Genomic DNA, 23,275 nt, shown 5'->3' with positions numbered 1-23,275 from the left:
TGTATATATATACACACACATATTATGACATATAATCCTATATGTCAACCTGTTTTTAAGCTGTGGTGGTAGCCAAATACTTGATCAAACACTGCTCTAGACATTTCTAGGAGAGTGCTTTTTGGATGAAGCTTACATCTAAATCTATGGACTATGAATAAATAATTGGTGGGCTTCGTCTAATCAATCAGTTATGGGCCTGAAAAGAGCAAAAGGCCATTTAGACCCACAGAGAATTCTCTAGTAGATTACCACTGGATTAAATCTGCAGTTCTACTCTGGGTCTCTATCCTGCCATCTTCTCCTATAAGACTTTGGACTTGCCAACCCGCCACAGTTACATAAGCCAACCATAACCTCTTCAGTACATGCATACATCCTCACAGGCCTGTTTCCTTGGAGAACTGTCAGGAATGCACTCAGTCTCCAGTCAGTAAGTGACACAGAAATGATTCCAAGCCCTTACCCAGTGACACTATTTCCTCTTGCTACTTGACAGATCACCAATATCTAAAGATAACCATAGCTCGCCAATAGAATTTTATGTTCCAAGGATGTCCCAACACATTGCTTAATAAGCCTTTAGATTAGAGCCTGTGTCACCGATTGGTGACATAAGACATTTTTATTGTAATAGCTGTAACTGAATTTCACGGGGGAGCAGGAAATAACTTTCTCGTGTGTTCTGGGAAGACAACAATATTAAACAATAGAAATGAGCTGATCAAACAACATAGAATTGATCTGAGCTGTTGTAATACGTTTTACCTACAATGCTACATTTTAGATGGTTTTGTTTTTTGCAATGCTACACTTTGGTGCATTCACAGAAAGAAAAAGTATGCTTAGTCTGGAAATTATAGGGTTGAAGAACTGGTATTGGGGACAGAGATAGGAGTTTATAGACATCTTGAAGAAGGTCTTCCAGCAGGCTCATATGCAGGTGTTTCAGGAACTGTACTTTTCAGTGAATTCTCCACTGCATATTAATTGTCAGAGGTATCTGCAGTGTATGCATGAGACCAGGATCTGCAAACATCTTGCAGGCATCACTGTGAGGCAAAAGCAGTTCTCAGAGTGGCTGTTACACCCTTCCCTCTGCACCTTTCCCAGATTATCCTGCATTATTAACCTAACATAATCCCACCCCAAAGAGATGCAATTTAGAATACTGCCAGGAATGCGTTGGTTAAGCTAAGGGAACAAAACTCTAATGGTGAAATGGCAGAGACGGTGACACTGCGTAGGCAGCCAGCCTTATGCTGTACCTCCAATCCTAACCCACAGGTCAGCCACCCAGGCTGAGCCAACCTTCTGTGGGAACAGGTTCACAGCCCCATCACAGCCAGCCTTTGGGATGATGGAATTGCAATCTGTCTGTTTTCTGTCAGCAAAGCCTACTTCCTGAAGTGCTTTATAGAGCTAAAGAAAGGAACAAAATAGAGAAGGGCTATGGACCTTTGTGAAGAAAAGGACGATTGGGCTGGTGCAATGCAGCATTCCAGCTGTGCAGGGAGGGGCTGGGGAACAGGAGAGTGCTTTCAAAAGAATGTCTATTTTCTCTTTGCTGGATAAAGACAAACACCTATAGTCACGAAAATCAATTCATTCTGGAAAGTCTGGGTGGGAAGGATCCTCCGTGGAAGAGAAAGACTGTTGCTATGGAAACCAGATGATCCTTTTCTGCAAGAAGATTCCCAGTGCACTTGCCAGGCTGCCCAACCCTGCACATCCACCTCACCCGGAAAAAGGTGCCTGATTCTCTCTCAAAGGGAATGTTCAGGTGTTAGTCTGTTGAGCTTTTGTGTATCTGAAGTCAGCGTCTCTGGAGGCTGTTACTTTAAGACACTAGAGGCCTATCTATCACTGTTGATTGAGGCAACACATCACTGGCTGTAAAGTTCTTACTAAGTCTCATAGGGGTAGGTAGAAGTGTGTCTTAAGGGGGGGCAGGTGGAAGTGTGTCTTAAAGTTTCTCCTAAGAGGAACATTTCCTGGAGGAAGAGGAATGAGCTAGTAATACTTGAGGGAAAGTAGTTTGGGTATGCTAGCTTCGTGTGTGTGTGTGTGTGTGTGTGTGTGTGTGTGTGTGTGTGTTGCTGAAGATCAAACCCAGGCCTCATGCATGCTAGATAAACTACTACTGAGCTACATCTCTAAATTGGCCTTTAAACTGCCTAAGCTCTAATAATTTATATGAGAAATAATTACCCAGAGAACCTTCACATTCAACAGCTAATCCAGTAGATAAACAGTCAAGCTAGCTTCTATACCATTTCCATGATTCCTACAACTATCTTAGTTGCTTTTTTCATTACTGTAACAAAATACCTGACAAAAGTGAGCTAAGGAAGGAGGGGTTTATTCTAGTTCACAGTTTAAGGGCATATAATCCATCACCCTGGGGAAAACATGGTGCCAGGAGTAGGAGGCAGCTGGTCACATTGGATCTGTAGTCAGGAAGCAGAGAGAGATGAATACTGGTGTTCAGTCATCTTCCTCCTTTTTTCCCCTTTTAATAAAAAGCCCAGGACCCCAGCTCATGAGGGATGGCACCGCCCACACTCAGGAAACACCCTCGGAGACATGTCCAAAGGTGTGTTTCCTAGGTGATTCCAAATCCAGTCAAGGTGGTCATGAAGATGAACCATTGCAATACTTTAACAAGTTTTTGATTTTTTTCTTCTTTTGGTGCTGGGGATGGAACCCAGGGCCTTACACGTTTGGCAGGTGCTCCAACACTAAGCTATGCCCTGAGCCCAATTAACCTAGTTTAAAGTCTGACCCAGAGTGGGGAGTCTTCTCCAATAGCAGGTTTGGGGTATCAAATTCTCTTCCTGATTCTCCTCCCAAAGTCACTTTGTCTTTTTAAAAAAAATTCGTTTGATGTATTTTTAAAAATATCTTATTTTTATTTTATGTGTGTGAGTGTATTGCCTGCATGTGAGTGCACTCATGTCGTATGTGAGTGCACTTGTGTCGTGCAATGCCGCGGGGGTCAGAAGAGGGCATTGGACTCCCCTGGAAATGGAGTTAGGACAGTTTGTAGCCACCATATGGGCTGGGAATTGAACTCGGGTCCTCTGCAAGAGCAATCAGTTTTCTTAACTGCTGAGCCATCTCTCCACCCCCCCATCTGATGTATTTTTTTATTTTATGTGTATGAAAGTTTCACCCACATGTATGTGGCCACATCCATGCAATGGCCCTGGAGGCCAGAGGAGGGCATGAGATCCCCTGGAACTGGAGTTATGGATGGTTGTTGGCCATGTGGATGCTGGGAACTGAACATAGGTCCTCTGCAAGAGCAGCCAGTGCTCTTAACTGCTGAGTTGTCTCTCTAGTCCAACAAGAACACTTTGTCTTTTTCATGCTTTTCAGGTGGTGTATTGAAAGAAGCATTTTCTAGTAAGGAAAATGCTTTCCCCACACCAAATCAATGTGGCCACAAACAATTCATGCTCATTGAGTGACTGCAATTTGAGATGGATAAAATTTCCCTGGACAGCAATTATGATTTCAGCTAAACCAATTGCCTACCGTTCCTTCCTTCCTTCCTTCCTTCCTTCCTTCCTTCCTTCCTTCCTTCCTTCCTTCTTCCTTCCTTCCTTCCCTCCCTCCCTCTTTCTTTATTTCTTTATTTCTTTATTCCTTTCTTTGCTGTGGATAGAATCTGGGCTTTTTACATGACAGGAAAACACTGTAGCACTGAGCTATATCCTTAGTTTTCTTCAATTAATTTTTTTTTTGCATTTTTTAACGTGTATAAGTGTTTTGCCTGCATGTGTATAAGTGCACCTGTGTCATGCAGTGCCTGTAGATGTCAGCCCCCTTGGATCTGGAGCTACAAATAGCCAGCATGTGGGTTCTGGGAATTGAATCCAGGTCCTCTGCAAGAGCACAAGAGCAGCCAGCCCCACCATTTTTTTTTAATGAGCTGAGTTTTACAATCAGCACATGATTTTTATTTCAATTACTTAAAAAAAATCACAACCCTTCCTCCTACCTCTCATCACTGGTAAATTAAGCCTATTTTTTTCTAGCCTTTCCCACTCCACATCTACCATGCACATAAAGCTATATAAGATAATGCTGTAATTTGGACCTAGAATGTCCCCCAAAGACCCACATACTCAATCCTTGCTCTCTAGCCCATGGTGCTGCTGGGTTGTGGTGGAGCTTTTAAGAGGAAGACTGAAGTCATTGAAGGGGTGCTCTTAAAAGAGCCTTCTGGAACTGCTGTTCTAGTTTCCCTCCTATTACTGTGATAAAATAACTCTGACCAGAAGTAACTTAAGAAAAGATTTATTTAGCTTGCATTTCTAGGTTACAGTTCATCACTGAGGGAAGTCAAGGGAACTCCAAGGAAGAATCCAAATCCAGGCTTGCTTGCTTGCTGTTACATGCACTATCACCTCTGACCAGGAAACCCACTTACGGCCAAAGGAAGTATAGTAGAAACCATGGAAGAACATTGCTTGCTAGCTTGCTTGCAGACTCATCTTTATCTTGCCTTCTTACACAGCCCAGGGCACCTGTCTTGCAAATGGGGCCACTCACCATGGGCTGGGCCCTCCCATATCAACTAATAATCAAGACAGTCTTCCATAGACATGTCCATAGGCCAACCTGTTTTGGTAAATCCCTCAACGAAGGCTCTGTCTCAGGTGACTCTAGACTATGTTGACAAAGCTAACTAGGACACCTAGTGTGTGTGTGTGTGTGTGTGTGTGTGTGTGTGTGTGTATGTGCATGCGTGTCTGTCTGTCTTCATAGCCATGATGAACAGGCTTTTTCCACCATACGTTTCCCTCATAATGTACTTTACCATCACAGTCCAAAGCAAAGGGGTTAATTGACCATGGACTAAAGCTTTCAAAACTGTGAGCCAAAATAAAACATTTTCTTTTTTCAAGTAATTATTTCAGATCTTTTGTTACAGTAATGGAGAGAAAACTAGCATATATACATATGAATGTATGCATAAAACATATATACCATAGCTTGAAGATATAGCTCAGTGGTGAAGCGCTTGTCTAGCATGAACGAAGTTCTAGATTTGCTCTCTACCACAACTAAAAAGAACAAAAGGCACATGATTATGCTTTAGACATATGGTTTCATAATCGCCATGGTTCAGTAATTGAATGTCAGTCAAGTGGACAGGGATGCTGCCTCGAAGATTTATTTCTGTATATGTGTGTGTGAATGGTTTGACTCAGAATGTCCCCCAGAGGCTCCAAATATTTGAATACTTGGGCCCAGTTGGTGACACTGTTTTGGGAGGTTTAGGAGGTGTGACCTCACTGGAGGAAGCACATCCCTGGGGGTGGGCTTTAGTCTTCTTCACTTCCAGTTTTTCTTCTCTTTTCCCTGTGCTTGCTTGAAGATGTGAGTGCTCAGCCTTCTGCTCTGGCCACCGCTGCCACCATGCCTCCCCATCATGATGGACTCTTATCCCTCTGAACCATAAGACGAACAAACTCTTCCTTTTATAAATTGCTTTGGTCATGGTGTTTTATCATAGTAACAGAAAAGTAATATAGTATGTGTCTCTGTGTGTGTGTATGCCACATATGTATGGGTGCCCAAGGAGGCCAGAAGAGGGTGTAGGATCCTCTGGAGCTGGAGGTTGTGAGCCACCCAACATTGGTGCTGGGAACACCATGGGTCCTTTGGAAGAACAGCAAGTGCTCTTAACTGCTGGACCATCTCTCCAGCCCCAGTGATGTTGTTTTACTCATAAGCTCAACACATTTCTTGGAGAAATAATGAATATTCTCAAGTTGTCAGAGGTGGAGAAATAAATCCCAATTATTGTTCTAGAATTTCTTTGGTTAGGAAAGATTTTACCTTTGTTGGGGCTGGACAGATGGCTCAGCAGTTAAGAACACTGACTGTCCTTGCAGAAGACCTGGGTTTGAATCCCAGCACCCACATGGCAGCTAACAACTGTCCATAACGCCAGTCCCAGGGGATCCAACAGCCTCTTCCGACCTCCGTGGGCATTGCTCGACACGGTGTACTTACCTACATGCAGGCAATACACGCATACACATAAAATAAATAAATAAATAAATAAATAAATATTTTACCTTTGCTAGTTTACTCCCCTCCCCCCGCCTTCGTATCGTGGCTTGGTTCAAACAAACAACCTTCATAGTTGTTAGCAAAACAAATTCACATCTCTTCCTTGGAAGTCATGAATATTCGTAGTAGATGAAATAAAACTACTAGTAAACATTCGGCAAAAATAGCTGAAGCGATGGCTCAGAGGTTAAGAGTGCTGGCTCCTCTTGCAGGGGACCCAGGTTCAATTCCCAGCACCTACATGGCAGCTAACAACTGTCCATAACTCCAGTTCCAGGAGATTTGACACCTTCTTCTGACCACCGTGGGCACTGCATGCATGACAGAGGAGTGCTTACACACATTCAAGCAATATGCTCATACACATAAAAAAATAAAAGTAATAAAATATTTTTTAAAAAAGCAAGTAATGGGCTGGAGAGATGGCTTAGTGGTTAAGAGCACAGATTGTTCTTGTAGAAGACCGGGTTCAAATCCCAGCACCCACCTAGTGGTTAACAGCCATTCCTAACTCCAGGCTCCAGGGGATCCAACACCCTCTTCTGTCCTCCATGGGCACTGCATGACATGGGTGTACTTACACACATGCAGGCAATGCACTCATACACATAAAATATAAAAAAATTTTAAAAATTAAAAAAACAAGTAAAACATTAAAACAACATTAGGATTTGGTTATCAAATTAAAAAAGAAAAAGAAGGAAGGAAGGAAGACCTTACCAAAACCTACAACCCCCCTTTTTTTTTTGAGACAGGGTCTCCCTGTAGTCCTAGCTGTCCTGGAGCTCACTATGTACACCAGGCTGGCCTCAAACTCACAGAGAGCCACCTGCTTCTGCCTCCCAAGTGCTGGGACTACAGGCATGCACCACCACGCGGGGCAATCCACCTATTTTTTAAGGGTCATTTTTAGAGCACTTTTAGAGTCACAGCAAAACTGAAAGGAAGGTGTAGAGAGTTTCTGTATTCTCTTGTCCCACCTCCAGCATCCCCCATTACCAACATCTCCCATTAGAGGGGTGCACTTGTTATAACTGATGAAACATGTTGACACAGCACGATCTCTACCATCATTTTCATTAAGATTAACTCTTGGTTGTACATTTCCTGGGTTTAGACGCCCATATCATCATTATCATGTAGAATAAATCTGCTTCTCTAAAAATCTGCAGTGCTCCACCTATTCATCTCTCCTCTACTGTCTTTGAAACCTTTAGTGTTTATTTTAAAATATTTTCTATGCATATGAGTGTTATGCCTACATGTATGTAAGTGCACATATGTGGTGCAAAGCCCATGGAGGTCAGAAGAGGGTGTCAGATTCCCTGGAAGTGGAGGTACAGATGGTTGTTAGCCACCATGTGGGTGCTGGGAATCGAACCTTGGTCCTCTGAAAGAGCGGCCAGTGGTCTTAATTTGTGAGCCACCTCACCAGCCCCCACCCTTAGTGTTTTTACTGCCTTCATGGTCTTGCTTTTTCCAAATGTTGTATGGTTAAAATCATGTATTATGCAGGCCTTTCGGACTGGCTTCCTTCCTCAGTAATAATACAATTAAATTCTCCTGATGTCCTTGATAACTGTTTCTTTTCAGCACTGAATAAAGTTGTTTACTGAAGGTATTAGGTTTTGTTTGTTCTGCGGTGTTGGAGACTGAACCCAGGCCATCACACAGGCTTATCAACTGCTGTAACACGCAGCAACATCCCTAGCCCTTGATTTTTTCAGTTATGCATCATTCACAGACAGTCGTAACCATTTTAGCTAAACAAGTTGGCATTACTTAGGGAACTAAGCTTGTGAATGCAATTCTAAAGAAATGTGGGCTGTGGCTCTGGGACATCTGGAAGGTGCTGGTTAATTAATTTCCCCCGACTGTTGAAAATGAGTTGATAGGAAGGGCGGCAGTCTAACTTTAGACTGAATAGGAAATCTTCCTTATGCCTAATTTCGGTGCCCAGGTCTGGGTATTTCCCATGTGGAGCACTACCCCAAACTAGTTTCTACTTTTAGCTCAACCGCAGCAAATTTCCTTAAATATGTCCACGAACCCGGCCCCGCCCACATGCTGGCGTTGGGTTGGTCGGAATGCTCCCGGGTTAGTTCAATCCCTAAAATTTGGGGAGGGGGAGGGGGAGGGGGGGGAGTTGCTTTTCTGATTGGTCACGCGTGGCCTCGGGGTGGGGGCACTTGGGCGCGTCTCTCCGGGACGCCGTGAGCTCCCATTGGAAGATGCACCCGGCATTTCCAGAGCTTGGTGCCGTCGCCTAGGTCGCGGGGGGCGGGCTTCCTCCCATCACGGCCCTTGTTGGCCGTTCTATTGGTCAGATATGTCGTCACTCACAGAACTTTGCGGTCATTGGTGCAAAGGCTCCCAGGAGCTGGCAGGTGATTGGTTGAGTGCTGTTCCCGCCCCCGGCCAGTCGCCATTTTATTGAGAGCCCAATTCTTGAAGGCGGAGGCTGATTAGCGGCGTTGACAACGGTCTTTGTGGCGGTGTTCTTGCGGCTACAGGTGAATCGCGGGCTGCCGGGGAGGGATGGGGCACTCGAGACTTGGTTGGTTCCTCTCCGGCAGCAGGCAGGACGGCAGAGAGTGGCGGCCCGCGGAAAGTGCCTGGGCTCCTGCTGCAGGTTCCCCGCTTCTGTCGAGTCGGGCAGCGCGGAGCTGAGGGGCGCTCGGGCGGTCTTGCTCAGCGCAGGAGCGCCAGGCCCGGGCTAAAAGAGCACTCTGTCGGCTGCCCCGGGTTCCCGGTACCCTGGACTGCCGCTGTCGCTCGTGCCCTTGAGGTCTCAGTAGCATGGTCACTTAAGATCCTCCCCCCCCCCAACACGGACATTTGGCACTTGTTGGTAAGGGTCGGCGGATCCTTCTTCCGAGGGTTCCCCCGCCATCGGTTCTGGGAGACGCGAGGCTGGAAGCCGGATAACCGGGAGTGCGGCGTGCGGAGCGCTCGCCTGCAGAGGCCTGGAAGCGGGAGCTGCCTCCTCGCCGCAGGGTTCTCCTGGTTTCCCGGTCTTTGACAATTGTCTTTTTTATTTTGTCTTTCGGAAACAAAACGAAAAGAATCTAGTGCTGTCGCCAGATTGTGAGTGCTTCACGCCCTGGAAGGTTTTTAGACCTATGAAGGACCTCTGAATGAGCAAAGGGGTCATTCTTTCTTTGACCGCTTGACCCTCGTTTGTGTACAGGAGAAATACTGGCTGTCTCTCGCGGGAGAATGGAATGGTGTTTTATTGTCTTCTCAGGGAACCTACCAGTGTATTGAAAAATAAAATAACGAATGTTTAAGCTGTTAAGTCAACAGAATAGTTATCTTCTACAGTGTAATTACTTGGCGAGGTACAAGGAGAATCCGACTGCTAATTAACTTTTTCTTTTTTTTTAATTTTTAATTTTAAAAATTTCATGTGTATGAGTGTTTTGCCTGCATGAATGTAAGTGCACCTGTTCATGCAATACCCCCGGAGGCCAGAAGAGGGAGTGAGAGCCCCTGGAATTGGAGTTAAGGGTGGTTGTTAGGGGTGGATGCTGGGAACCAAACCCAAGTCCTGCAAGAGCAGCCAGTGCTCTTAAACACCAAGCACCTCTCTCCAGCTCCAATCATCTTACTCTTGACTGGGTCAATAATAGCTGCCTTTGGTTTACGAGCATTCATTTACCTTTACAGTTATCGTTATTTATTTAATCAATATGTAAATTGTGGTAAAAGTGTTTAAAATGCTTGAGAGTAAGAAGATGATCAAACCTGTACAATGCTGGATGCGAAAACTCCCCTCACTTCTGCCTAATTTCTGTCAGCAGTAGTTTCCCAGTGCTCAATATCCTCAACTCTGAAATTTCTTATTTCGTTTCTTGGTATTGTCTGCTAGCCAAAGGCAAGGACAATTTCCTAGGGATGTTGTTATTTAACTTTCCTTAATGACTTTGCTTCTTATTGTGGAAAATAGGGTTTGTGCTTCACATTTCAAGAATGCTTAGAAGAAAGAGTTATATGCTGTGGTGCTGCTTCTGTATTTAAGATGGCTAAAGGCTGCCACTGTAACCTGGCATTGAGGGTGTGCTTCTGCATATCCCACTGGAAAACTGAGTAGAAAGTGAAATTTCCTGGCAGGGCATCAGAAGATGGTGTAGTTGAGTCTCCTTTAGAAAACAAGACACACTTTTTTATTGGCCAAGCTGAACTGAACTTTTGCTAGGAACCACTACTAATTGTGTCATGTATTTTATGTGTTGCTTTTATATCTCAACAAAGAATAACTGTTCACTCTTTTCCTTCAGGTTACAAAATTCAGCTGCAATGGGAAACGTTTTTGAAAAGCTGTTTAAAAGTCTGTTTGGAAAAAAAGAGATGCGGATTCTCATGGTGGGTTTGGACGCAGCTGGTAAAACCACCATCTTGTACAAGCTGAAGCTGGGAGAGATTGTGACAACCATCCCTACCATAGGTATACAGACCTGTACAGCTCCAGTTCATAGTTTAGCATGCTGTGCTTTGTGTTACTTTATAAACATTTTTATTTGTGTGTAATGAGTTGTATGTGTGTGTATGCATAAGGGAGACCAGAGGTTGGCATTGAGGGTCATCCTCTATTACCCACCACTTTGTTTTTGAGACAGGGTCTCATCTCTGAACTTGGAGCTTGCCTTTTGGGTGAGGCTGAATGGTCAGCACAATGGAGGATCTTCCTGTCTCCACCACTCTTTCCCTGCCTGGCACTGGGGTTACAGATATGTGCCATCTTTTATATGGGTCCTAGGGTTCTGAACTCGGGTCCTCATTCTTGCTGAGCAAGCACTTTACCCACTGAGCCGTTTTTCTAGCCCCTGATGTGTTCTGCCCTCTATTTCTGATGAGGTGGGTCCTAGTGCAAGCCTGAGGTGGGAGGTGATGCTGCCTCTTATCAGCCTCTAGTCCACCTGGCCTCTTGGGAGCATCTGTCTGCACCAGGTGTACATCTAGTGTTTAAAGGTGGAATGGGAATTCTTTTCACCCTGGCTCAAGACAAGTACTTTAAATGGTTATGAAAGAGTTCAACAGTCTACTCTCACTGTGAACCAGCACTGTGTTTTTATGGGCTCTTTAATGGATTTGAAAAAGTTTTGACAGAACTTAATCTTTCTCTTGTGACCTGCCTAGAAAACCAGATGCCTGAGGTGGATATTCTCCCCAGTTTGGCATGTGCCTATTGGCACTGTACTGAGTCCTGTATGGCTGGGATAGGCATAGAACTCAAAGGGTCGACTTTCATCTTGGGAATTAGCTCCAGAGATTGCAGTATTTGAGAAAGCATAAACTGATGGCAGTGATCACACACAATTTGAAAAATGTGTTAGAAACAGCTTTCTCCATCTATAAAAACAATACATTGACTGGCAAGATTACTCAGTGGGTAAACATGCTTGCTGCCAAACCTGATGACCTGAGTTTGATTCCTGGGACCCACATGGTAGAAGGAGACCACAGCCTTCTGTAAGATGGCCTATGACCTCCACATGTGCACACAAACACACATACACACACAAATAAAAAATACATGCTTTTTAAAAATGGTACATGGGGCTGGAGAGATGGCTCAGCAGTTAAGAATACTGGTTGTTCTTGCAGAAGACCCAGTTTCGAATCCCATAACCCACATGGCAGCTAACAACTGTCTGTAACTCCAGTCCCAGGGGATCCGACGGCCTCTTCTGTCCTCTGAGGGCATTGCATGATATGGGTGCACTTACCTACACGCAGGCAATACATGCATACACATAAAAATAATAGATAAAATATTAAAAAATAATTAAAATTGTACATGCAAAAAAGTTTTGAAAAATGTTATATTAGATTTTGATGGGTTTGTTAGTACAATGCATGTGGTTTGCCTAGTTATGTGTGTGTCGTCCTCTCTGTCATTTCCTCTCTGGATGCTTTCCTGCATTCTTCCTTTGCCCTCTCCTCTCCACCTAGTCAATACCCCCTCATTCTTTTGGCTCTCAGTTAGACATTGTTTCTCAGAGGCTCTTTCCCTTGGATCACTTTCCCTTGCTCTAAGTTTCTATAGCAACTTCAAGTTCTTAGTAACTGTTAGAAATATATTTGTAGTTTATTGTTCACTCTCTTCTTCCCAACAATGTAAATAAGAGCAGGAACCATGTTTGTCTTGCTCACTGTCCCCAGCATCTGGTAGAATGCTTGGTCATGTTAGTGTCCAATAGATAGATTGTTGAACTAACAGCCCCCAGCGAATAATGCCGTTCAACATCTTTGCTGTGAACCATCCCCTTCCTGCATGGTGCTATTCTTGGCCCCATGACTTGCTTTAGCCAGTGAGACATCCGAAAATGTGATTGAGCAAAGTTGACAAGTGTTTGTACTGTGGCACTTGCTATCACTGAAAACTCCATCAGTTAAAGAAGCCAATGCTCCTGGAGAATAAAAGACCACTTAGAAAGAGAGAGGTCTGGCCAGCCCACTCACTAGGTAGATGCAGCTGAGGAGGAGGCCAAAGCATCCAACAGAAGTATTCTTGATCCTGAAAGAATGAGATGACCTTCATTAGATGAAAAGAGGCAAGGGTATCAACAAGGATGCTGGTAGAGATCAACATGGTGCCTTAACTGCTTTGGTATTCCATAATATGGTGGTTTTAAACTAATTTGCATTGGTGATAAATGGTTAAGTTATTTGCAGTTGTTTCTTTGCTCTGTGTGTGTGTGGGGGGGGCGAATATAACTTGGGTGTGATTCCTCAGTCACTGGCCACCTTTTTTTTTTGAGACAAAAATCTCTAACTTGTCTAGAACTTGCTCTATGAGGTTAGGATCCTCTTGTTTCTACCTTTCCAGTTCTGAGATTACAAACAGGTCTGGCTTTTTTTTTTTCTTTCTAAATTTTTTTAACATGAGTGCTAGAGATTGAACTCAGGTCCGCATGCTTGCAAAGAAAGCACTAACAACTAAGCTATCTCCCCAGCCCGGTTTGTTGTTTGGGGTTTTTTTGTTTTTTAGAGACGCAGTCTTGCTAGGTAACCCTGGATAACCTTAAACTGCAGCAGTCGTCCTGCTTCTCCCTCACAAGTGCTGAAATTGCAGGCCCGTGCTACCATGCCAAACTCGATTGTCTGTTTTTGTAAATAATGTCAAAGTAAACATCCTTGACATTTTTGCAGGCATGTACTTTACTTCCTTGCAGCAATTCCTGGAGGAGGGCTTGCTATGTTAAATGGTATTTTAAATATACAGGTTGCTAAACTGTTCACCGAAAAATGTTGTGCCACCAACAGTAAAAAGTGCTCATTTCTCCTGGAAGTCTACCCATCTTGACAGGGAGAAAACATGGACTTCTATTAGAATAATTTGCTTTCTATGTTTATTGTTCAGTTATTTTTGTGTTGAGATGTTTGTCTCTTAGCAGTATGAAGACAGGCAGTCTGGGTCAGGTGCTCGTTTTCCACTTGCTTACTTGTCTTTCATCCTTGTTTTTTCCATCTTTGCCACAGGGAAATTTTAGATGGCCAAATGTACATTTTTTTTTCTTTTTGAATTTTATATCATCTTTAGAAAAGTCTACTTCAAGATCATAAAAATGTTTTCTATTTCTTCTAATTCTATGGGGTTTAAAAATTTCATTTTAAAAATAAGATTTTCATTTTATAAAACAATGAAATATTTTATCCACTGAGTAAGGTAGTGATTTGGTTATCTTTTTCCAGAGGTATAGACATCACTTTCCGTGATGGTGGAGATATCCTGTGTCTGTGCTCTCCGGTTGTGGGTACCAGTAACCACGAGTGGCTTTTGAGTATTTGAAATGTGACAAGTGCAACTGAGGAACTGTACTTTTGATTGTGTTTAACTTTACGTACACTTACATGCTACATAATGGGGCTGGAGAAATGGCTCAGCTGTTCTTGCTGAACTTGCTGTTCTTGTAACGGATGCAGGTTTGGTTTCTAGCACAAGCTCCAGGAGATCTAATGCCCTCTTCCAGCCTCCATGATCACCAGGCATGCTTGTTGGGCACTTACAAACACACAGGCAAAACATTCAGACACATAAAATAAAAATAAATAAATAATTAAATGCTACATGTGACTAGTGGCTGTGTATTGGACTTCTCAAGGGTGGATAGTTACCCAGAAACATTTACTGAATAACTTTCCCATGCTGATATAAAGTGCCTTATCATATACTAAATTCTCATTCATTAGGTATCTTTTTCTAGACCACTTCCTGTTATATCCATTTGAACTTTATTCAAGTATTGTTAGAAATAATTTATTACTCGTTTTCATAAATTTCCTCGTTAGACATACTGGCTTATTTTTACCAGATTAAGGTAATTTTGCTAAATTTGCTGTTCTTATTCTCACGATGTTAAAACAAATGAATACTTAAAATGTATATGCAGGTTATCAGACTGTTCTCCACAAAAAGGTGGTGCTACCAACAAAAAAAAAGTGATTGCTTATTCTGGAATAGTATTGAATTTATATACTTATCAGGATTTAGCTTGTTGCAGTGTAAGGCCTGACTAGAATTCAGAATTTCAAGGTGGGCTTTCAGGTTGCTATAGGCCTTGGCAGTCAGTCATATTTGCAACTTAAGGTGTGGGAGGCCAAGGCAAGGAGAGGTGATTTTTTTTTTTTTTGTATTTTTAGACATATATGGCTTAATCTGGCCTTAACTTGAGATCTTCTTCCCTTAACTGAGTTAGGCATGGGGCTACCATATCTGGCCCTATTTTGTTGTAATGATTTAAAATATTTGGATCAGATAAATGTCTAGAGAAGTGATTCATGGGCTGGGAGATGACTCAGTAAAGTGCTTGCTGTATAGGCCTGAAGACCTGGGTTTGGATCCCTAGCATTCACAGAAAGAACCAGGTGAGGCATCTATAATTCCAATGCTGGGGAAGCAGAGACAAGCAGATCCCTGGGGCTCACTGTCCAGCTAGTCTAGTCTAATAGGTGAGCTCCAGTTTCAGTGAGAGACCTTGTTTCAAAACTGAGGTAAAGGTGATTGACAGATACCCAGTGTTGATTTCTGGCCTCTGTATTCACATGTACTATACATACACACACACACAAAAGGGAAGTGATACACCATTTAGCCACATTACATGGTTTTAACAGGTCACTCAGATTAGAAAATGGTGATTGGTTGGAGATGAAGAATGGCTGCAAGGAGATTAGTTAATGATGGTCCTATAACTCAAGATAACTGTTAGATATTTGAGAGGTTGAGTTGATAAAGTTTTGTAATGGAATTTTTGATGGTGAGAGAGTTGGAAGTATATGGGACACCTAGGTTTTCAGCCCATGGAATGAATGAGGAACTAGCTAGTAGAGGAGCAGGCTGAAGGAATGGTGATCTTAAGTCTCATATTTGACAGATTACCTTATTTGGGGGCCTTAGAGACATCTAACTGAAGTTGAATTCTGAGCCTGAAGCTTAGGCCAGAGGCCTGGGTTTGAGGAGATACATCTTAAGGGTTGTCAGTACAAAGATGGTAATGAAGCCTTGGAGATAAGTGACAGTCTAGGGGTGGAGGGTGGTGTAGAAAACTGAGAATTGATGGAGCAGAATCATGGGAACTCATGACAAAGATCATTTGAATATAATCTACCTGACAAAGGAGACTGAAAATGTACAGCTGTAGAGTTGGAAAATTTGTGCCAGGAGATCCATGGAAGAAGTGAGCTATAGTGTCAGATACAAAAATCAAATCATGGAAGAATGAAAAACCTATATTGCATTTATCAATGTGATGACCATTGTTTGATCCCCTATGAAACCAGCAGAGCTATGGTACTATTGGGTGAGATGTGACCAGGCAGACTCAGTGAATATATCCAAACTTAGAGAGACTTTTGACTTTAGAAGAGCAAATAGAAGGTCATGGAAGGTAAAGATCTAGAGTTGAAGAAGTTTTGTTGTTTAATGAAACATAATCCAAGCAGCCTTGTACTCTCTGGGTTGCCAAGGATAACCTTGAACTCATGATCTGACTTCTTCTACCTCCCAAGTGCTGGGATTATAAGCGTGTCCTACCATACCCAGCTCAGAGTTTTTAAAATACATGTGGTGTGTGAAGTGCCTAGGCACGCTGAGAACAGATTGGAGAGAACTGGGATAAAGGAGAGATATTGGTGTGTAAGTCTTCAGATCATCAAGGTCAGTGGAGGGAATTGTCATCAGATACTTGGCCACTTTCCACTGTTCCAAGATGGAAGAAGAGGAATGCAGGGAAGATATAGGTAGATTCTTACCCTGTATGGTGGGAAGTGGAGATAATTTCTATGAATGACTTCCCTTTGTTCAGAAGTACCTTAGAAGGTTTTCTGTTGAAAGAAAGAGGAGCTGGGAGGTTGGTGATTAGGTGGGGTGTTGGACGTGGGTGATCAGAGTATGAAAGGTTTGAGACACCAGGCACAATGAATGAAAAAGTGAGAATTTTCTCTTTGTAAACTATAGATCTTTGGTTTGCAAGCTGCTTTGTAAAGTGGAAGTACTATCTGAATGTTAATTGGATTATTCAACCTGCAAAAATCATAAATAATTAGAAGTTTTTCTATCTTCCCTATTTAGGTTTCAATGTGGAGACAGTAGAATATAAAAATATCAGCTTCACTGTCTGGGATGTTGGTGGCCAGGACAAAATCAGACCTTTGTGGCGACATTACTTCCAGAATACTCAAGGTAAAGTATGGAAGTGTGTGTACTAAATGTGTCTGAAGATGGATACTTGAGGTAATGCCTGCTGGTACTCTGCTTTATTGGGACTGCCAGTCATTCCCCTCTGCTGCCTCCCTTCACTTACAGGGGAGGTGGATTCTTTGAGATATAGCCCCTAAATCTGGTCCTAGAAAAAAGAACTTGGGTCTTAACTCCTTTTAATACAGATGGTTAGAAAATGGTTAGCTTAATGGATTTCATCTTTTGGTTAGTTGAAAGATGTGAGCACCTTAAATTGAAATGCTAGTTTTTGGAGAATTTTAATTCAGTCCATTAAAAATTAAAAAAAAAATTTATGTGTATGAGTGTATTACTTGCATGTAGGTAGGTGCACCCATGTCATGCAATGCCTGCAGAGGTCAGAAGAGGGTGTCATATCTCCTGGAACTGGAGCTACGGACGCTTGTTAGCTGTCATGTGGGTCCTGGGAATTGAACCCAGATCCTCTGGAAGAGCAGCCAGTGCTCTTAACTACTGAGCCATCTCTCCAGTCCTTGTGTTGTGTTTTTTGAGACAGGGTCTCCCTGTAGCCCCAGCTGGCCTAGAACTCTGCTATGTAGACCAAGCTGGCCTCAATTTCATAGACACTAACCTGTCTCTGCCTCCCTGAGTACCAGGATTAAAGGTGTGTGCCACCACACCAGCTTTAGTCAACTCTTAATATTGAGCATACCTGGAAATTACACCTGGAAGGAAAGAAAGATGAATACGGTTGGCTGGAGCCCCATATCCCCAATCTTGGCATCTTGTGTGGCCACAGCCCTTCCTGCTGGCCTCCTGTTCTACATGGTCATGAGCAGGCATGCTATCCCACCTTACATCTGCACCTTTCTCCCTTATTGATTTCTAAAAGTAGGGGTTCTAAATCAACTCTGTCTTTTCACTGACTGTGTTTTGGGTAAATGATACCTTACTAAGTATTGCTAGTTGAAACAGTCATAACTGTTCAGATGGTTGTCACACCCTGATTTCCATGTAGAATCTTTACCATATGGCATCCACGAATTACCCATTTTGGAATTTACTTGGATTCTATTCATTTCTGAAGATTGTACAGCTGATGGGGGTTTTGTTGCATGTGTTTAATGGTAAAGATTTAACATTTGTTAGTCTTTCCAGACCACATACTCAGGGCAGTTCCCCTTTATATCACAGCACTATTGTTTTAGCAAATACTTTTGGCATTTAACTGTATTTGCAGTTATTTTCTCAGCCTATAGATTTTAGAATATCTTTCCTCAAAATAGGGTAGTTTTTAAAGTGGTTTTTTTTTCTTTCTTTTCCTTTCTTTTTTGAGACAGGGTCTCATGTGTAGCTCAGACTGTCCTTGAACTTATTACTTAGCTAAGGATGAGCTTGACCTTCTAATCCTCCTGTCTTCACTTCCTGGTATTGGTATTACAGGTGTACACCACCATACGCGATTTTACGTGGTGCTGGAGATCAAATCTAGAGCCTTGTTTGTATTATTAGGCAAGCATTCTAACTGAGCTACATCTGTACCAAGTCCTAAAAACTTTTTTTTTTTAGTGGAAAATTTAAAGCATTCCAAGAGAGAAGACTCAGGATGGAATCCCATATACCCACCACTCAGTCTCTGTGGTTAACACTTGTCAACCCAAATGTGAAGCTGTTGACTTAGGCATCTCTTCAGTGTTCATCTCTAATGAGGCCTTTCACTGTTTGTTCTGTTTGGTTTTGTTTTTTCAACATAATCTCTATAAAGTTATATCACTTTGAAAATTAACAATATTCTTTTATTCTGAGTACCCAATCCTTATTCAAGTTTCCTCATTTATATCAAGTGTAGTCTTTTGCTCGATTTGTTTGCATCAGAATTGAAATTCACCTATTGCATTTTGTTGTTCTGTTAGTTTAGGCTCCTGTAACAGTTTTGTTCTCTTTCTGTATCATGACTTTTTGTTAAACATTTGTCCCAGATTCTGGATCTGACGGACTATTAGTATTATGAATTACCATTTTTAGGCAGGGTCTCATTGTTTAGTCCTGGCTAGCACTATGCAGACCTTGAACTCACAGAGATCACAGAGTATTGGAGTTCTTCCTGCCTCTGCCTCTGCTTCCTGATGCTGGGCTGACTGATTTAAACTCATTACCTCTTAAAGCTTGATTAGATTCTGATTTATGGGGCAAGAGACTTCGTAAGTATTCATCTGTTATGTCACATCCTAACTGAAGTTTGCTAATCACACTTAATATGTAACATAAAATTTACCATTATGACCTCTTTTTTGATTAAAAAAATTTATTACATTTATTTCTTTGTGTTTGTGTGAGCTTGCAGGCCACAGTGCATATGTGGAGGTCAGAGCTACCATGTGTGTCCTGAGGATTGAACTCATGTCCTTAGACTTGGTAGCAAAGCACTCTTACTCAATGAACCAACTCTCTAGCCCTTAGATTGTTTTTTTTTTGATACAGGGTTTCCGTGTGTAACCCAGACTAGCCTGAAACTCTAGATCCTTTTGCCTCAGCATTCTTAAGTGCTGGTCATGTCCCATCATACCAGCTATAACCCTTCAGTATGAGATTCAGTGGCATTAAGAGCATCTGCATTATTTCCATCACCACTATCATTTCCAGTCCTTTTTCATCATTCCCCAACAGACATTTCATACCCATTAAGTAAAAACTGTCATCCCTTTTACCTTTTGCCCCCAGCCTTTAACCTAGTAAACAACAAAAGGCCTCATCAGAGTGAACTATTTATGAATTGCATAGTCTAGATATTTCTTCTTCTTTTTTTCTTTTTGAGACAGGGTCTCCCTGCAGCCCCAGTTGGTCTGGAACTCAGTATGTAGACCAGGCTGGCCTCAATCTCAGAGATCCTCCTGCCTCTACCTCCCAAGTGCTGAGAAAAAGGCGTGTGCCACCGTGCCTTGCCCAATATTTCATATAAGTAGAACCTTATAGTGTTTGTCCTTTTGTGTCTGGGTGGATATCTCGCTTCTTTACCATGATGTTTTCAGGATTGATCCATTAAAAAAATTTTTTTTGAGATGGTCTCATGTAGCCCAGGTTAGCCTTGAATCCTAGTGCTGGGATTGCAGATGTATGCCACTGTACCTGGCTTTTTTTTTTTTTTTAATTGAATTTTTGTATATTTCTTTTTTCTTTTCTTTTGTCTTTTTCTGTAGCCCCAGCTGGCCTGGAACCACTTTGTGGACCAGGCTGGCCTTGAACTCATAGAGATCTCTGCCTCTGCCTCCCAAGTGCTGGGACTAAAGGTGTGCGCTACCATCCCTGGCTAAATTTTTGTGTATTTCATACAGAACATCTTAATCATCTTTATACCCTCTTCCCCAGGGGCCCTTCCCATAACTGCCCCATCATACATTCTGTCATTTGTGTTTAGGTCTATCATGTAACGTTAGTGTCCCAGATGTCCCTCGGTGCAAGTTCATCCACTGAGGTCTAGTCAGTCTATTCAGAGACCCTCTCTTTAAGATCAGCTCTTCCTCACCCAGCAGTAATCAGCTGCCAGTAATTCTTCAACTAAGATTGGGGCCTGCTGTCCATTTCCACAGTTCTGTACTGGGTGTTTGTCTCCTTGAGTTTGCATGGGTCTTGTGCAATGGCTTTTTGTTTTTGTTTTTGTTTTTTGAGACCGGAGTCTCACTATGTTGCTCATGTTGGTCTTCCAACTTCTGAGCTTCGGTGGTCCTCCTGCCTCAGCTTCCTAAGTACTGGGACTTCAGGTGTTCTCCAGTAGGCCTGGTTTGTTCATTTATTGATGGACACTTGAGTTTCTTTCATCTTTTTGCTGTTGTGAATAATGCTGCTCTGAACATTCTTTTGCATGTACTGGAGTTCTTTCTGCCTCTGCCTCCTGAGTGCTGGAATTATGGGAATGTACCACATGCCCAGCAGAGGCCTTATTTCAATTCTTTTGATTTACCAAGGAGTAGAATGTCTGGGTGAAATGTTTTTCTACTGTCTTTTTGTTTTAAAGATGTAGCTTTGTTATATGTGGTCTAGGATGGCCTCACACAGGACCCTCCCACTTCAGCTTCCCTAGCTGTGTTGCTTTTACTACTGGATCAAACCCAGGGTTTCATGCATGCTAGGCAAGCACTCTGCTACTCAGCTTCCATCCCCATATTAACCTTTTTTTTTTTTTTTGGTCTTTTTGAGACAGGGTCTCCCTGTAGTCACAGCTGGCCTGGATTCACTGTGGAGACCAGGCTGGCCTTGAACTCACAGAGATCCGCCTGCCTCTGCCTCCCAAGTGCCGGGATTAAAGGCATGTGCCACCATGCCCAGCTCCATATTAACTATTTTTAAGCTTATAGTTCATTAGTATTAAGTACATTCGTAATGTGCAATCATAACCATTGTCTGTCTTCATAAACTTTCTCATCTTGTACAAGTGAAATTCAGTACACATTAAATGACGCCTTATCCTCCCCGTTTGAGCCAAGCCTCTGGCAGCCACTGGGTTTTCACACTTGGTGATGCCAATGGGCTCAGATGATATCAGCCTAATTCCCCAAAATAAAGATCCCTATCAACTTTTAACTAAATAATTCTAGTGCCTGTTGAAGGGTGTTGCCTAGTTCTTTTGTTTTATTAGGAGTTACAAAATAATGATTTTTTTTTTAATTTTTGAAAAAAAATTTTTATGTGTATGAGTGTTATGCCTGTATGTAAGTAAGTGCACCTGTGTCAGTGCAATGCCTACGGAGGACAGAAGAGGCTATCGGATCCCCTGGAACTAGAGTTAGGGACAGTTGTTAGCTGCCATGTGGGTGCTGGGATTTGAACCCAGGTCTTCTGCAAGAACAGTGTTCTTAACCACTGAGCCATCTCTCCAGCCCCAATGATTTCTTTTCATCTTGTTTTTTCTTTGGAAAGAGTTCTGTTATATAGTCCAGGCCAGCCGTGAATTTTTTTTTTCTTTGTAGTACTGGGGATTAAACCCAGGACCTTCTGCATGCTAAGCAAGTATCTTAAGCATATTGAGTCACTCTCCCTGTCCCTTCCTATTCCTTCTGTATTTATCAGCTGAAATCTTTTGAAAGAAAGAATTTGTCATCCAATATTTGGTTTCCCTGAAGTACATTTTGTTCAAGGAAGGAAAAAGCTTTGATGCTTTATTGTCAAAGAAACCATATAATACTCTAGCAACATCCATGGTGATGCTTGGATTTTTATATTTTGTGATTTAGTTCATTGCAGATTAATAACATTTTTTTGTTACTGGTTAGAGTGTGTATTTATCTTGGACTGGCACTTGGCAATTCTGCCAAACTTTTGCAACTTCTGTAATAAACTAGAACAGCTGGGTTTGAACCACAGCTCTACTGAGAAACCTTGGCAAAGTTAGGAAATCTCTTCTGTCTCCATTCCCTCATCTAAAAATGGCGATAATGTCTACTTCCTGAATCATGAGCTAAAATGAGATTAATTTTGTGAAGTGCTCAGTTGTGTGGTAGAGAAGCAGTAGCACTCAGGAGCTCAGATGGATGTTGTTCTCTGGCCACATTTCTTTTCTACCCTATTCAGTTTTCACATTCAAGCATCAAGCTGAGGTGCATTTTGTCTTCAATTTTCTACTCGTAACAAGTGTAATTTTACACAATTTCGGTAATGATTGCTTTGATGGCAGGGAACTTGCCGTGTTCTAGGACTCTGGGATGGTAGTTTAGGCTTGTCGTGAAATAGCAAGTAGGCCTTGCTATCTCTGGCTGGACGAGTGGCTTGCCCATGAGTAGTCTTGAATGCTGTCCCTGTTTTGTCTGCCAACTTCCCAAAGGTCAGGCTGTCTTTTAATTTAAATTTTCTTCATGAGTCTGTTGAGTATGACAGAACTTAATGAATGCTTATGGCTCTCTATTAAGCCATTAAAAGCTGGGCCTGGTGGTACAGGCCTGCGATCCCAGCTACTTAGAATGCTGAGGGAGGATCATAGGTTCAAGGCCTGCCTGGTCTGGCCTGCAGAACAAGTTCAAGGCCTTCTTTGTTAACTTGTGAGACTCTCTCAAAATAAAAAAAGAGCACCTGGGATGGTGGCACCTGTCTTTAATCTCAGCATTGAAGAAGCAGACCCATCTCTTTGAGATCAAAACCAGTCTGGTCTACATAGTGAGTTCCAGGTCATCTGGGACTACAGGGAAACACTCTCTCAAAAAAACCCATAAATAAATAAACAAACAAATAAATGAATGACTGGAGATAAGAGTTCAGGGCTAGAGTGTTTCCCTAGAATGCCAGAGACCCTGGGTTCCCTGCCCCCAACCCCCAAAATCCCCTGTGAGTTTAGATGGAAATTTAAACTGGCAAGTAGATTTCTTAACTAATATACTATATAGAGTGCATAAAATAGTTCATTTGTTCTAATGTGTAATGCTGCTTCTTCTTCTTCTTCTTCTTCTTCTTCTTCTTCTTCTTCTTCTTCTCCTTCTCCTTCTTCTTTTTCATGTTCAGCAAGTCTCAATTTGT

General features: G+C 42.4%; 1 protein-coding gene across 1 annotated transcript in view; it reads left to right on the top strand.

The window, feature by feature from the left end:
- The first annotated feature begins 8,491 nt into the window (after nucleotides 1-8,491).
- Nucleotides 8,492-23,275, top strand: part of LOC103724770 (ADP-ribosylation factor 2) — a 22,842-nt gene continuing 8,058 nt past the window's right edge. The window contains exons 1-3 of the mRNA XM_008821913.3: nucleotides 8,492-8,603; nucleotides 10,371-10,537; nucleotides 16,667-16,777. Coding sequence (XP_008820135.1) covers nucleotides 10,390-10,537; nucleotides 16,667-16,777 — 259 coding nt within the window. The 5' untranslated portion in view covers nucleotides 8,492-8,603; nucleotides 10,371-10,389. The remainder of the gene's footprint in view (nucleotides 8,604-10,370; nucleotides 10,538-16,666; nucleotides 16,778-23,275) is intronic.

This window comes from Nannospalax galili, unplaced genomic scaffold, assembly GCF_000622305.1.
Source record: "Nannospalax galili isolate Female #2095 unplaced genomic scaffold, S.galili_v1.0 scaffold1128, whole genome shotgun sequence".
NCBI lineage: Eukaryota > Metazoa > Chordata > Mammalia > Rodentia > Spalacidae > Nannospalax > Nannospalax galili.
This window is presented reverse-complemented; position numbering and strand designations above follow the sequence as displayed.